The 16,665-nt window shown below is 40.7% G+C and overlaps 1 protein-coding gene and 1 long non-coding RNA gene across 5 annotated transcripts in view; one reads left to right on the top strand and one right to left on the bottom strand.

The window, feature by feature from the left end:
- The window catches only part of FNIP2 (folliculin interacting protein 2), a 141,405-nt gene that overhangs the window by 42,032 nt on the left and 82,708 nt on the right, over positions 1 to 16,665 (bottom strand). For all 4 annotated transcript variants that reach the window (XM_007496172.3, XM_001374855.5, XM_007496171.3 and 1 more), the window contains 5 exons: positions 12,684 to 12,813; positions 4,944 to 5,145; positions 4,563 to 4,651; positions 2,807 to 2,953; positions 2,489 to 2,658 (listed from right to left, as the gene is read on the bottom strand). In XM_007496172.3, coding sequence (XP_007496234.2) covers positions 2,489 to 2,658; positions 2,807 to 2,953; positions 4,563 to 4,651; positions 4,944 to 5,145; positions 12,684 to 12,813 — 738 coding nt within the window. The remainder of the gene's footprint in view (positions 1 to 2,488; positions 2,659 to 2,806; positions 2,954 to 4,562; positions 4,652 to 4,943; positions 5,146 to 12,683; positions 12,814 to 16,665) is intronic.
- LOC130455078 (uncharacterized) lies at positions 2,950 to 5,394 on the top strand. The gene is made up of 2 exons (XR_008912923.1): positions 2,950 to 3,803; positions 4,751 to 5,394. It is a non-coding gene; the product is annotated as an uncharacterized LOC130455078 (long non-coding RNA).

Genomic DNA, 16,665 nt, shown 5'->3' with positions numbered 1-16,665 from the left:
CTTTCAGCATTCTTCTATGAGAATGATTCAGTCTGTCTTTCATCATCCTAGTTGCCCTCTTATGGACCACCTTCAGCTCAGTAATGTCCTCACTGAAATGTAGTACTAAGAAAAGAAGACAAATAGGATAGGGTCTGACTTGCAAAATGCAAAAGGATCCTTAATTCCTTTTTTTTTTTCTGGAAGATACGCTCCTCAAAGCACCTCAAAGTTTCATTTAGGAAATGAGTGATTTTTTATTTTTTTGGCCCTTATCTTCTGTCTTAGAATTATTACCTAGTATTGGTCACAAGGCAGAAAAGCTGTAAGGGCTAGGCAATGGGATTTAAGTGATTTGTACAGGGTCACACAAGCTAGGAAGCATATGAGGCCAGAACTTCTTATTGCCAGATCTGGCTCTCTAACCACTGAGCACCATAAATAGTTCTTAAAAAAATTTTTTTAAAGCAATGTTAGACCCTGGATATGAAAGTATGCTAAAAGAATCCTTTCCCTTTCAAACTTTGTTCTGAAAAAACAACAAAAAAAACAAAATCTTAATGGATCTTAATATCTATTTTCTATATTCTGATGCAGAGCAAAATAAGTAGGACCTAGAAAACAATATACACACTGCTTATCACAATGTCAACGAAGCATAATTATAATGGTCAATACTGGTGCTGAAGAAATGAGAAAATTAATCTCCTTCCCTCCCCTGAAGAGGCAGGGGATGATGGAGAGAGTGGAAGAGTATCTATTTTGTTGGCTAAAGCTCCTACCTCTCCTTTTAGTTCTTAGTCAGAAAAGTTGGCTGGCTGGATAGGGAAGCAGGGAGGGATATATTTGGTATATATCAAAAAACTAGATTTTAAATGCTTTATTATATGCTACAAATATAAATGCACTGATATTACATATTCCACTTAAAATCAAATTTGTTACATATGTAAGTATAAATAAAATTATTATCTAATTTAAAACATAATTTATTGATCTGTTACATTTGTGTATATTTACATTATTTAAAAGATAATTTAAAATCCAGTTTGGTGATCTTTTAACATCAAATTTGTTGCCAAATGTATCCTTTCCCTAACCAGAAGGGGTGTAGGGGGTGTGTGTGTGGGTGTGAAATTCATTCTTTTATTCAAGACTTGTCTAGAGAAGGAGCCTCTTTTGGTGGAAAGGAGTAACTATGTATTTCCCCAAAGTCTGGAGATCAATATTGAGGCTGATAACACATTCCCAGAATAAGTGATATCAGGAATAAGAGTGTTGACAATAGAATTCTTAACAAGCAAGTCTTTGAGAAGAGTGGGAAAATCTGTCTTCATTGGTATCATTCTCCTCCTCAATGGGAATTCTAAGAGCCCTGAGGAGATGGCCTTGGCCACCCTTTGTAAAAGAGGCAGAAGCGTATTTATCTACAGGAGGGACAGGTATGAACTTTGGTTAGAGGTAGCACCTGGACCTAGTATTTCACAAGTATAAGGAAATCCTCCAGGAGGATACTCCTTCCTCCAATGCTGAATGACACCTTCTCAGGCAGATCTGAACCCAGGCCTTCCTGGCTCCCAAGTCTGAACTCTTTATCTGTTATGCCACATTACCCCTATAAGCTTCATTTAGTTGAAAACATAGTTGAAAGCTATGCCCAGTCAGAGTCCTGGCAGGCAAGAATAGTCAGCTTTGTCTCCAAAGTCCATTTGCCTTCCTGGACAGTCTGGGGGTCTTGTTCTTAGGAGAACATCAGGTCCTCAAGGACAGGGACTGTATTTAAAAAGCTCTGTGGCACTGCCATGGACCCCACTGCCTTCATGAAGAGGATTTCCTTTAGTCAGTTAAAATAACAAATGTGCAAGCATCTATTTACATTGTTCTTTGCAATAGTCATTAATGCCCCCAAACAGACCCTCCTGTTCTGGACTATGCCCTGAGTCTCTCTGAGACTCCACCTCTATAGACAACTAGGATACTCAGCTGGGCCAGGAATTCTTGGCCTAGAAAATATAGTATGTGAACAATTAATGATGATGAGGGCAGCTAGCATTTACATGCGCTAGTGGGTGCTAGCCACTTTACAACTGTTATTCATTTGATCCTCACAAGGACCCAGGGAGGTAAGTGCTATTATTTTCCCCACTTTACAGATGAGGAAACTGAGGCAAACACAGGTGTTAGGTAAAAAGTGGGATCATTTATGTGTGTGTGTGGGGGGGGGGGTAGAGGGGACAGAATTTTCACTGGTTTAGGAAATTGCCAATGTAGAAAGCTCATTCAGAGTGGCAACTCCTTTGGAAAGTTTCATCCTGGAGGGCTGCATGGGCACCAAGATGGGATGTGACTTGCTCACAGTGATAAGGCCAGGCTGTGTCAGAGGCCGGCTCCCCTCTAACCCTCTGTGGATTACACCATGCTGCCCTGCAGCGTATTTACGAAGATCTACACATTTTAAGAGGTTTAGCCAATCCTACATGCTCTCCAGACACCAGAATCAATTACTAACCCAGCTGTGCCCAGAGGGGGTTATAGGGGTGTGTTTTGGCCAACATGTTCACTGATTGTGAAGTACGTTTCTCAGAAAAGGCTTTGATTGGAGGATGATCAACAGGCATCACAGTTGGCACCCATGCCAGGTGGTAAGTTAATACTGCAGTCAGTAATGCAGCAAAAAACCTAGAGGGAAACAAAAGCACCAGCAGATGATTAAATAGCAGGACAGGAACCACAGCAGGAGTCAATACAAATGGCTGTGCACACACTCTTATACCAAAGGACTGGCATGCACTGGAATATAATTATGCCTGGGAAGGGGGAAGCATACTGATTCTTGTTGATCTGCTCAATCAGAAGTGTAAACTCCTTGAGAAAGCGTTGGCAGAGCTGCGTTTTCTCCAGCGTGCTGGACATCATGGTAAGCCAAACAGGCTCTGTGATCCTTGGGACAGAGTATAAATTCCAGATAGTCCCTCTGTAGAAGATAAGAGGACAAGATGGAAAAAGATGATACTGACAGCTCTGGTTCATCTTTGTGAATAACAACATCTGACAGGCCAATTGCTCCAAGAGGCTTCAGGTATTTAAAGAATCATTTTAAACATTGCATTTAGTCTTACAATGTCCCATAAGCTATTCATACACTTGATAACTAAGGAAATCTTGGTGGAGATCATGGACTAAATGCAACACTGCCCATGGTGCTTCAGTCTCTTGAATCTAGCTACAGAATCACTAGTGTGAGCACTGAAAAACAGTCTGGATTCCAGAAACATCCTTAGGTGAGCAACCCAAGGCAAAAAATTAAAAAAAACTTTTTAAAAAAGTCTTTGTTAAGATCCTCTCTGCTTTCAGAAAGTGTGATTTTCTAGCAGTTCTCAAATATGTCATTAGAGAGATCAACATGTGAACATCAAGGGAATAGGATCATGCAATACTCGCTCTTATCAGATGTGATCATCATTTCTATAAAAGGGAGGCAAGTTCCTAAGAGGCCCCATAAGTTACCAAGATGCCCCAATCTAGCCATTTCATTCCATTTAAGTATTCCCAAATCTGAGGTGTTTACCAGCCCCTTGTATGCGAAATCTAGAGCCTCCTGAGAAAGCTACTCATCCCACAGCCTCTGGGGGAACTGGGGGTCCCAGTCCCCAGTGGGGATACACAGTGTGGTACCACAATTCCAATCAAGTCGAATAGGAAATGAGCTGGGTCCAGTTTCTCCCCATGAGAGGGTTACCACAGGCTGGTAGACTGGGTAAAAGAAAAGCAGTGGAGTTCAAGTGGTGTCAGAAAGCCTGAATTCCAACTCTGCCAAGTACCAGGTGAGACCTCTAGCAAGTCATTCAACTGTTCTGGGCCTTAACTTCCTCATCTATTAGATGAAAAAGGTAGCCTAGAAGACCTCCTAAGATCTTTCCTAGCTCTCAGTCTAGGATTCTATTTTTATAAACTCTCAATGCATGAAAGTGACTAAACATGATATGGTATACTGCAGGTGCTTAGTAAATGCCATGTCCATGATAGACATATTCAGGAAAGAGGAGATTTGAACCCAGACCCTCTGACTCCAAATCCAGCATTCTTTCCCTGTAGCATCCTATCTTCCTTGACTGTAACTGTGTGTGTATACATACACACATATATACTGCACACACAAGATTTTTTAAAAATCATATTAGAAGTTGCCTCTGTTAGTGATGAGGAACACTCAGTGCTAGAGATTCTGTACCTTGTTACTAAACATCTAGGAAGGATAAGGCACTGATCTACAAACTGCACTCCCCCTTCCCACTCCCTGCCCATTTCTCTTGGCTACTTTCTCTTTCAAGCAAATAAGCTGAAACAGCATAGCATTCTGGGGTCAGAATAGCTGAGTTCAAATCCCTCATCTTTAAAAAGATTTTTTTTCCCCTAGCTCAAGGAACTAAGCCATACAGTTGCAATAAGAGAATGTATATAAAGTGTTTAGTAGTTATATGAGTGCTCCCTAAACCTTACCACTCTTTATCAATTTGAGGAATTAAAATTCATTATTTTTTTATGGCTGTGGACTCACTCTCCTCCCCTTTCCAGAAACTCACCTGAACTCTCTCAGAGCTTCCATCAGATGGCTGATATAAAATTGTACTCTGTGGCTTGATTCTGCTATCTTTCGGCAGGAGATCATGGCCTTAATTAAAAAACAAAAACAACAACAAAAAAACAGGCAAAATTACTTCCCAGAGAGAGAATTTCCTTTATAACTCATTTTCCTGGCTTTACTAAACAGTGTCTATCTTCTGATCAATCTCAAACACCTACAACAGTAATGGCATTAAGGAACCAGACAATTAGAAGGACTTTTCCTAAGGAGATCCAGCACTTCATCTTTAACCAATATCCAACAGTTCCCCTGGAATGAAGAGGAGTAAAGAAGTCCTACTATTGCTTCTCCATCTCACCATTAGACTGGAGTTCATTACCTTTTCAATTGCACTTTTCAGCTTGTTCATATGAGATTCAAAGAGAGGGAAGTGAGAGAAAAAGAAATCCTGGAAATTCTTCTGTGCCTCCTCTTTTTCAGACAGGGAGAAGATGATGCTGATGGCAATTTTCTTTCTTCGAACTATAGCAGGATTAGAACTGCAGGTCTCATCAGCCAAGCTAAAAGTCTCCTCTGTTGACCTGTGCACAGAAAAATTGGTCTGTTAGGTTGGCATGTATCTGATCATACTGACAGAGTTAATCCTGCAACCCTAAAGAATTACCCTAGAGTCAAGGCAAGTCAGAGATGCTTCATAGTTTGAATTTGGAAACATTCAAAAAGCCTATAAACTACCCATACCCTTTAAGACAGTTTGAGACATTATTAGGTATGTACCCATAATGAAATAATATGCATCAAGATATAAAAAATAAAAAACTGAAAACAAAGAGTGTCCTGCAGTTTAGGATTAGGTGCAAAAACTGTGGTTTATAAACACAATGGAATATTACTGTGCTTTAAAAAACAAGAAATGAGGAATTCAGAAAAGCATGAGAATACCTGTATTAACTGATATAAAGTAAGTAGAAAAAGTAAAAGTAATTAAACAATATAAATAAACCAAAACAAAACTGAAAGAAGCCAAGTGTTAATTACAATGATCTAGCTTGTTCCTAAAGAACAACAATGAAAGAGAAGCTCCTGAGACTCCTAGGCACTAGGAGAGATAGTTGCTTACTACCTTGCTCTACTTTAATTATTTTTTTTAGGGGGTAGGAAAAGGTTCCATGTGTGGGAGATGGGAATAAGACATTTAAAAAGAAAAATTTATAAGCTGAACCCAGAACTCAGTCTCCCACTAACTGATCGTGTTGATCATGTCTGCTCTATTTCTGAATTTCCCCTTCTGAAAAACTGGAACAGCATCAGGTTACCCCATACTGTTTTCAGTAATAAGAGGTTTTTAAATGCTTTTTTAAAATTCTCCAAACCACTTAGTATTTTCTTGGTCCTTTTTTTTTTTAGTGACTTCATTATTAAATATTGTGTTGTAGGAAACTAGGTGTCTCCTCCAGCTTTAAACCTATAATCCTAAAAATTGTTTGAGGTATAAAACATCTGTTCTTCTGAAATTTCTATTCCTTATACTTCTTTTATTTATCTATACCTAAAAATAGAAGGGATTTAAGTAGATATGAATAAGAGCTACAAAGCGATATCTAATTAATCATCACAAGTGGTATTTTGCCTTGGCATCATGCTTGATCACTTCCTGGAAGGGGCAATCTCAACCCTGAAAATAACTTTCCAGGACAGCTAGGTGAGTGTCAGGCCTGGAGACCAGAGGTCTTGGGTTGAAGTCTGGCCTGAGATAACTTCCTAGTTATCTGACTCTGGAAAAGTCACTTAATCCAATTGCCTTCCCCTTCCCACTCTTCTGCCTTGGAACCTACATTGTATCAATTCTAAGACCAAAGGCAAGAGTTTAAAGGAAAACAAAACTTTCCCAGTGCCATCAGGACCACTGGTCATAGCTATCATTTAACCACCGTGGGTAGGATCTGTGTTAAAAACCCTTAACAGTAATTAAGACCTGTTTATTGTAACAATAATATCTTGAAAATCTAAACCAAGTCCGAGGTATGCTCTGCCCCTCCTCACTGCCTTGCCGCCCCTCTATTCTCCCAACCAAACCTGTGGACACTGCCCAGAAAGAATGCAATCACAGCAACAGGATTAATGCTTTCCAGAAAAGGTGTGCTAAATGACTGATCTATTTTCTGACTCACCGACTTTGGGACTGGGCAAATAATAACTTACTTTCCCACCACCACTCTTCCATAGAGAGAGAATTCCTTGAGGACAAGGATTGCTTCATTTTTCTATTGGTACCTCAGCTATCTCAAGTAGTTCCCTCTGGCCTCTAGGACCAAAGAGCTCTTCTGCTTCAGCTAGGCCTCCCAGATTCCCTAGCTTCCTCCAAGTCTCAGCTCAGTCTCCCTTCTGTTCCAGTGATTCTGGGTGTGGGCATATATGGACTTCTTTCCTCAAACAGAATGGAAGCTCCTTGAGGGCAGGGAGGGTCTTGGTGTCCTCAACACCAAGCAGTGCCTAGCTCATGGTAAGTGCTTAATAAATGCATATGGACTGACTTAACTCCTTTGGGACCCAGTTTCCATATGTGCAAAATGAGGTTGAATTAGATGACCTCTACAGTTTCACTTCCAAGGCCTCTATTCCTATGCTCTCTTAACACTTTTAGTGAAGCTACAGAAGGGCAAGAATGATGACTTTCAGTTTATAGAGAAGAAACTTAAGAATGGAGTTTATTATGAACTTAGAAGTGAAATTAGATATGAACTATATTGCCAGATAAACTAGTGTTTTAATTTTTAAAACCTTAATATAAATATCTCCCAAATTTGCAGAAATTGTCAATTACCTTTTAAATGTTTAAAGTGTGGAGTTCTTATTTTTCTATCTTCTGAGGGACACAAACTTACCATTGCTATTTCCAAAAGTATCATTGAGACAAGGAAGCTCCAGACACTATTCATAATGCAAAGTTTTAGGAAATAAATACATCACAAAATTACTGAAGCTTAGACTAGGGCCCAATGACCTTCTCTTGAAAAAATCATTTTAAGGAAGGTTCTCCTTTCTGGCACATGTCACTCAATTCATATCCTCCAGTCAGGGCATCTCTTCTCTGAATGGCTACCTACCTTTTTTCTCTCCTGCAGTGGCAAGAACAGATTTCATTTTATCTTCCAACATTCTGGTTTAATATGAGAAACATTTCTAAATGTATTAATTTGCATTTACATGTTTCAAAATAATCCAATCTAATTAAGTGGCTCCTCTCTACCAGGCATTGTGCTAGGGCTAGAGATGAAGGGGAAACAAAGCCTTCTTACTCCCACCCCAATCTCATCCTTTCCTTTTACCTCTCTCTTTCAGAAAAATTTAAGTACCATATTTCTGAAAATGCTTTGTTTTATTGATTTCTTTAAAAAAATATTGATCTGAGCCAACTCCAGGAAACTCATGATGAAAAAGGCTATCTACCACCACAGAAGAAACTGAAGGATTCTAAATGCAGATCAAAGCATTACCATTCCTCACTTTATTTCCTTTATAAGTATTTTTCTTGCATTAGCGACATATATCTTCTATAACATATTGAACATGGAAATATGTATTACATGATAGTACTTGTATAACCTATATCACATTACCTCTAATCTTAGGGAGGACAGAAGAGGGGGAAGGGAAGGGAAGGAGAGAACATGGATCACAAAATATCAGATGATGATTTCTAAAAATGGTATTGGCATGTAATGAGAAAGGAAAAATGTAATACATTTTTTTAAAAAATCAGTCACTTTCCATTAAGTCTCCCACACCTTCCCTGATAACAAATAGCATTTCACCTAACTTCAACGGAAACCATTGTTAATAAGTCAACAAGTTTCCCAACAAAGTGAATATACACTTTCTCAGAAGTTCTTTTTCAAACCAGCCTCTCCCTTTGGCTCGCCAGCACCAGTTCTATCAAAGGAGAAAGGGCGCCATCTATTGGGAAGATGCCAGGATGCCATGTTTGCCTACAGTAGCTGGTAGGCTAACTCAGCTCCCTGGGCAATCAAGCAACAAGCATTTATTAAGCACCAGTGAAAGCACACTGTGCTAGGTGATCTGCAAGGAGATTTTGGCCTGGGGTCCTAAGTCATCCTCAGAAATGGAGATCCATTAGCCTGGGGACCTCATGATGATATATTTGAAATAATTCCTGACACATTATAAAATAACTTCATCTTTAAAAAGAATTATGCAAATAATAATGGAATATATAAATATACATGGATATAAAAGTATTTTATACATATATACACACATACTTTATGAAAATATATTTTGCATGACTGCACATGTATAGCCTATTTCTAAGTACCTTCCCTCTCAAGGATGAAAAGATTTTTAAAATTCCCTTTTTCTATTGAGTTAAACAATCAAGAACTAAAAGTACCCCATCTCAACATTTAGTAAGTTATTAAGTAAGAGAGTTCACAAGTCACTTAAAAAAAGTTCACACCCCCAAAGACCACAAGCACTAGCCCCCCCCCCCCCCCCCCCGGCAGTGATAGGCAAATTCAGAGGCTGTGATTGATTCCCATGAAGTGGGAGAGAGACAGGAAATGATGTGGAAAAAGGGCTATAAAAGGTGAGACCAAGGAGAAGAGCTGATTCCTTCCTTGGTTCTTCAGGGGAGGACTCTCTCTCTCAGTTGACTCTTTGGTGGGGACACTCTCTTCAGCATGAGCTTTGGTGATGACTCTTGGGGGTCTTGGCCTCCTGTGCCCTGAAGGTTCTCAGTGGTTTTTCTGTATCTCTTAGCTCTTCAGATTTCAGCTTTTTGATGAGGACCATGGATTCTAGTGAGATTTGCTTTCAGATTTGCATTTGGTCTGGAGGCACTAGGATAAGGACTTAGGGTATTTGTAGTTAGGTGATTTTTTTCTACCTCGTCCCTATATTTCCCACTTTACTATCTCTACCTTGCTGTAAGTAAAGTTGCTAACAGTTCTTTTGACTTAAGAAGTTAATTATTTTTTATAAACAGTGATCACAATATATTTTTAAAATTTTTTATATTTGTCAAACCCATTTTTAATTATTATAGGGATGGGGAGGGGAAAGGAGGGAGGGTGAAAATTTGGAACTTAAAGTTTTAAAAAACGAATGTTAAAAATTCTTTTTATGTGAAATTGGGAAAAAACAAAATATTATTCAAAAAGGAGTTAAATTAAAATAAATTATTTTGACATGCATAGTAGAAAGAAATTGTCCAGCAGGCAAGAAAGCCAGTCTCTGGTATTGTCACCAACTAGCCATCACTTTTATCTGTTGGTCCCGAGTTCTTTCTGGGACAAATATATTAAACAAGTGACAAATAACTTGTGCTGATAATTTGTAGATTTTGTGCTTCCTTCAATTCAACAAACATATTAATATTATGGAATTAATGTAAAAATACTACATGCCAGCAAAAACTGAAAATTAAGGAAGTGAGAGAGAACCTGAGAAAAAATGTTAAATCTGGAACATTGTCTCATTTAAAAAACCAAAGCCGTTTTAGAGGAAACTGAGAAGACCTTTATGAACTGATACAGAGAGAGAGAAATGAACAGAAATAGAAGGATAATTTATATAACAACAAAATCATTTTAAAGAAATACAAGTTTGAAAGACTTTAGAATTCTTTCTAGTTAATGCAATGCTAAAACCATATTTCCAATCATGCTACTTGCCCTCCTAAAAGAGACAATGGTAAAAAATGTAGAGTGAGAGATGCATTTTGGATGTGACCAACATGGAAATTTGTTTCACTGAACTATACATATTTGTTATTAGGGTTTAAGTTTTCCTTTCTTGTTTACTGTTGGGAGAGGGAGAAGAAAAGAAGAAATAAGAAATGTTTGTAAAAATAAATAACATTTCTTAAAAATACCTGGTAGGCATTATAGAGGCAAAAATGAAGCAGTCTCTCCCCTCCCTTCAGAGGGTTTACATTCCAGGAGAGAAGGTGAAATGACATTTCACAAATCAGTCAGTCCAAGGTATATATAAAATAAAACAAAGCCATTTCAAAAGGCAAAGAACCTCCTTACAATTGAAGGAAATCAGACCAGGGAGCCTGAGCTATGCTTAGAAAAAAGCTCTGGATTTGACAAAGCAAAGGGGAACAGGGAATGTGGACAGAGTTACCAATGCAAAGGCAAGGAGAGAGGCAAGGGCTCATAATCTGATTAGAAAGGAGAGTGCCATCAGGAAGCTCATGAAGTGTCTGATGAGAGCAGAAATAAATGGACACTGAATATACTGATAAGCCCTCTTAGTCCTCTAAAAAGTACATTTGTGCATGTTGAGTAGGTTGCACTACCAGAAGGCCACAGAATCACTCAAGGGCAACAGACTTTAAGCAGAAGGAGGCTTATTACATCCTCCTTGGCAAGCCAGATGTAAGCCAGGCTAAGTCACTTCACCCCTGGGACTTAGTGATGTCATGAGTAAGACAAGAAGCTACACCAGGTAATTCTGAACAGGTCCTCCCACTCTGAGAGTCTGTGATTCTGCATCCTTGCACTCAGATACAACATTGCTAGTTTCTCTGCACACAATTTTAGGGGGAAGGGAAGTTAAACTGCCAGAAGCCTCAGAATGAAATCACAAAGAATAAAGTTGGGGTTGAGGAATTTCCCCCTAATGACATCATAATGTGTGAGGTTTGAGAGGACAATAGGACGGCCCCTGGATAAAATGTACTGACACTATATGAGAAATATGGCCAGGAGACTCAGCCACCTCCCTCAGACTTCCACATGAAGATGGCAAATGTCCCCCTCACCCTGCTGCCAGGGCTCAGAAGTGCAGAGCTCATTGCCCACATCACACCAGATGGGGAGGATTAGGCTTTGACACTGGGGGCAGAGGTAGGCAGGCAGGTGGAAGCCCTGCAGAGCAGCTCCCCTGGAGAAGGCCCACACCTAACAGGAGCTGTGGGAGAGCCAGATGGATAGATTCTAAAGCCCCACCAACATCTTACACAATACCTCCCTCTCACATCTAGGTGGCTCTGCACTCTGTGATCTCATCTGAGCTTCATGACAAGCCTGGGAAATAGATGCACTATCATCTCCATTTCACAAAAAGGGAAACTGAGGTAGAGAGGATAAGTGACTTGCCCAGAGTCTTAACAGCTAGCAAGTTCTGAGCTGAGATTGAACTCAGGGCTTCCTACCTCCAAGTATAGTCCTGCCCATTACCTGCCCAAGTGCCTCTACTTTAGCTTACACCACCTGTACCAGGCTTTCAAAGGAACTTGTGACTGTCTTTACTCCCCTGGCTAATGGCCCACATATCCCCACTTTGAAATCTTCTCCATCGTTCTGGGCCTGGTACCAACCAATGCCACTTGCTTTCTCCTCAGTGCTCCCATAATAAGCATAAACACACCCATTCCCACACTGCCCTCCCTCCCCCCTTCCAGGGTTTTCTTTGTCCTCAGTCCACCCCACACAGAATATTCCACTAGCCCAGGGCAATCACACTGCCTCCCTGGCCCTCTCTGCATCTCCAAAAGGGCCACATGCCGTCCTACCCACAGCTGGTGTCCAATAGGCTGATGAAATGCACTGAATGGAACAGCGGCCAGAGCGAGGGCTGCAGGCCTAGGCAGCGAGGTCACACCACCCCAAGCCAATTCTCTGAGTCATAAAGAAACTGAAGATTAAGGCAAACATGCCTGGAGTATGCCCCGCTGAAGGAAACAGGAAAGATGGTACAGTGAGACAGCAGGTGGTGTCATGTACGTGACTCTCCTTTGGAGTAAGAAAGTCAGTCTAAGGAAAGGAGTCCTGTATGTCCTAAGCCTGGCGGGCTGGGGTTCATCTCTCTGACTGGGGCACTCTAGTTCTGGCACACCGTACTCCTCTGAGCTTCAAATACATTCTTTCAGTGAGAGCACTGCCTTGTGGGAAATGCCCCCCAGACTCCCCAGCGCTCTCAGAAGAGATTTCCTGGCCAAGGCCTTCCTGTTTCAGCGGAGATTCTGACCACCATGGGTCACTCCTCCCTTAACCCAATTTGGGCTGAGAAGTCAAGCTGCCTGCTGGCCAGCATCACACAATATACCCGTTCTTCTCCCCTTATTAAGAAAAGTAAAGTTGCCACTCACCACCTTGGGACAATGCCATTTTCTAAACTCGTTGTTTGGCTCCGAAGCCAGCGGCGCTGGTAACTGCTAGAGGAGGAGGAGGAGGAGCTCGGAGACGGGAAAGGAGTGATCAGCAAGCTGCTCAGGGAAGCTGCCAGAAGGAATAATGGTATAAAGAATTGATTGATTCATACATTCTTTCAGTGTGTACATATTTAAATTGAATGAGCTTCTAATCAAATGAGTTTCCAGAGTCCGACCACTCACATCCAGCAGATGGCAGCAGTAGGTTTTGTTAGTTTTTCCTTTCTCAGATTTTTTTTCCAAAAGTGGGTCTGGGCTGGCAGAGGCTGGAAGTGAAGGGACTGACTCCACTCTGATCCTACACGAGAGCTCAGATCTGCTCCGCTTTGCCCGGGGGCTAATCCCGTGGAACCTTGGGAGACCTACCAACCTGCGCCCAGGGACAAGTCCCTGGGACTTGAGACAGTGGTACCTTTGTGGCCAGCAACTTTCTGAGATTTCTATGCAGGAACGTAGAACAAGCACAACTTCTCTTACATAGAAGCCCCACAGTCTGGAGCTCAGATCTAGACTAGTTGACTATTACTGCTTACTGCTTGCACCCCTCTGGCCTAGGGCAGCCCTTACTAGAGCCGGAAGTAGCCATGTCAAATGCTGGAGCATGACTACCCTGAGCTAGTTTTGATTTAGGATTATTGGATTTGGAGCTGAAAAGGACCTGAGAGATTATTTAGTCCAGCCCTCATTTTACATATGAGGAAACCAGAAAAAAGCTGAAGTGACTTACCACTTGACCACACTGCCAATAATGAGCAGAGTCTAAATGTGAACCTAAATATCTAACTACAAATGTTTCCCTGGCACCAAGCTGCCTCCTTCCTTTTTTGAATAGAGAAAATATCATGAATCCAGGTTTGACTTTTTCCAGTTTGTTTAGAAAGCTCCACCTATTTACCTCGGGCACTCTCCAGGGACCCTTATTCCTCCCAAGTACCTTTAAGTACAAAATAAAGATGGAGGAGAGGGGGCATGACAAGTCAGTAGTAATGGCCCTATATATTCCAGGAATTGTCTCTGCTTTGAGTGGTTAAGGATCACTGTTAGCTGACAGCAGATATTCTCTTTAGATATTCCTTAGGATGATTTTTTAAATTTGAGCATTTTTTATAATTAATTTGGGCAGCAGCAGGTCTTAGTTAAATCAAATTTCTTGAAGAGTCATTATAGTATATATAATAGGAAAAAGGGCCGATGGCGACCTTTCATTCCAGAGGTGATAGGCCAGGGTGCAGAAGGAGATGTTGATTCTCATTCTCACCCTCCATATGCATTTACCCTGTCTGCCTTTGTCACAAGGGAGGCCTTTGGTGTGCTGGGGAAACAACAGCTTCCTCCAAAGAGTACTGTGAAAATCAGATGGCATAATATTTGTAAAGCACTTGGCACAATGCCTGACACAAAGCAGGTGCTTAATAAATGCTTGTTCCCTTCTTAGCCCCTGGGGCCAGGGACAATGCCAGGCACCTCCATATGAATGGCCTAATGGAGTATCTACTCAACCAGAAGTCTGGATCCCCAGTTTCTAGTAGTCATTAAGTCTGTCCATCACCTTGCTCAAGACACTTAACCAGGAGAGGGAAGGAGGGTAGCACCTCAGTTTCCTCATCTATAAAATTAAAAGGGTGGACTAGATTTCCTCTAAAAGGCCCTTCCCATTTGAGTGCACTGCATTTATGATTCCTCCCTTCTGGTAACCAAGGCTGAAACACCAATGTACACAAGCATGTTTGTTGCCCTAGATTAGAAACAAGAGTACTACTGCCTTGTTTGCTCCAAAGACTACTGCCAAACTCAGTTGAAGAGAACAGAGTTCTTGGCCCTATGACCCTAAGATCCATAAAGGAAATAAATGTTTTGAGCTTCAGCAGCTCTCTGCTGCTTTCAGGATAACATACAAGTCTCCATCTGTCAGCCCATCTTTCCAATCTGATTTCATATGACTCCCCTTAAACTCCCTAGCTCTATCTAACTGGGGCCTAGCTAGTAACCCAAAGATGGTATTCCATTTCTACCTCCATGTTTTCTCATGGATACTCCCCAACCCCCACATGCCCTCTCTAAACAGCTACTGATAGAATCCCTGCCTTACAGCTCAGGGGCCACCCCATCCTAAGAGAGGCTCTTCCCAAGCCTCCTGGTGCTATGCCAATCAAACAACCATGTTGTTACTTTATTAGAGACAAAATTATTTTTTTAATTAGTGGATATTATTTAATTTTTACTCATGTACACGTTTCCCTCTAATATAATGGTCTCCATCGTTTCATTTTTGGGTTTTTTTCTTTATAGTTCCAGCATCTAGCAGAATTCCTGGCACACTGGAAGCTCCTAAGAAATGATGACTTAATTGAATTATAGGTAAGATTTTTTTTTAAATGTGTGGTTGTTCAGAATATCAAAGTTTATCTTAGTTGCAAAACTCCTTAGTATTTTTTTAAAAACTCAATAAACTCTGCTATAAACAATAAAAGTTAAAGATCTTAAAGAACCCAGAAGTACAAAGAATAGCTAGCACTTCAGGACTGTAGTGCCCTGGGAACTCTCTCTCTTTCTCAGCAATCCCTGCATTTGAATCAGAGTGGCCACTATATATGGCTGTTGAGAACCTAAGTACATTTCCATTTAGAAGAATGGGAAAAACTCAGTCTTTTTTTCTCCCATACTCTTTCCCCTAGCCTGAAACCTGGCTTCCCCTGATATCATAGTTTATCCTGGGACAGCCATTGATTATAGGTCAGGAGACAAGGAGAAGCAGGGCAGGGTACTCTTTTCTGATGATGCTTCCATATCACTTTTCCCCTATCATCTCCCAACTCTCCTTTGGAAGACTTTGCCTATAACCAACAACCTTTCCCCCAACCTGTCCAAACCTATCATATTTGCTATTCCCCAATCCTAGGTAAACCACAATGAGGGAACTTAGCTAGAAAAAAGAAACAGCCTAGAGTAGAGTGATAACACATACATTTTCAAATCACAGTTCTGATACTTAGTTATATATCAAGACAATCCAGGTGTCAGAGCCTCACTTTTGCCAATTGTAAAATGGGGGCAATGATGCTTACTATGTATGCCTCAAAGGGCTGGGATGAGGATCAAATACCATGATATATTATTTTGACTTGGCTACCTTTGTAGGAATAGGGTACCTGTTGGTGCTCAACTGAGGGTGAGGACATATAATAACTGTAAAACAAAAATTAATTTTAAAAAATGCTCACTGTCTTGGTCTATTCAGAACCATTCCTTCTAGAAACATGTAAATCAAATTGCTTAATGAAATTTAAGCAGAGATTTAAAGCTTAAAACAAAACTTAAATAGACTTTAAGTGGTTTGATTTCTTCAGAAAACAAAAATAACTTCACTAAGATTAGTGGATGAGGGCACATTTGTGAATAACAAATATTCCTGGGGAATAGCCAACTCTAAAGATGGGGGGAAAGCAAAAGTCCTGCTGAGAAAGCAGGAGGCTACTTTTCTCATTTCTGCCTTCTTCTGATAGCTCAGAGGTCTGGAATCTCTATTTTGTATAAGAAATTGCCCTTGCCCTGCCTTGTACAGTATCTTTTCAGAGATAATATGCTCAGTCAGAGCCCAGCGCTGTTCTCAAGCCTGCTTCTCCAATCCTGCTAGTCACTTTGTGAGGATACATTCAGAATCCATTCATGCTCTAGGGAACACTTCACAATTTGGCTCCATCTTGGCACCTAAACTGGCTTGCTTCTCAAGGAGGCAAGAAAAACTGGTTCTTGTCGTAGCCTTAAGTCTGAAACCTGATGAACCAATCCTGATGCTGGTGAGCTAGGAAGAATTAGCTTCCTCAAAACATTTTTAACTGAATGGCCAAGCAGAGAAATTTGAATCTAATTTCTCCCCAAACTCCAATTTTCTTTTTCCTTGGATTCTTCAGCTTAGCCT

The sequence above is a fragment of the Monodelphis domestica genome, chromosome 6 (genome assembly GCF_027887165.1).
Source record: "Monodelphis domestica isolate mMonDom1 chromosome 6, mMonDom1.pri, whole genome shotgun sequence".
Lineage (NCBI taxonomy): Eukaryota > Metazoa > Chordata > Mammalia > Didelphimorphia > Didelphidae > Monodelphis > Monodelphis domestica.
This window is presented reverse-complemented; position numbering and strand designations above follow the sequence as displayed.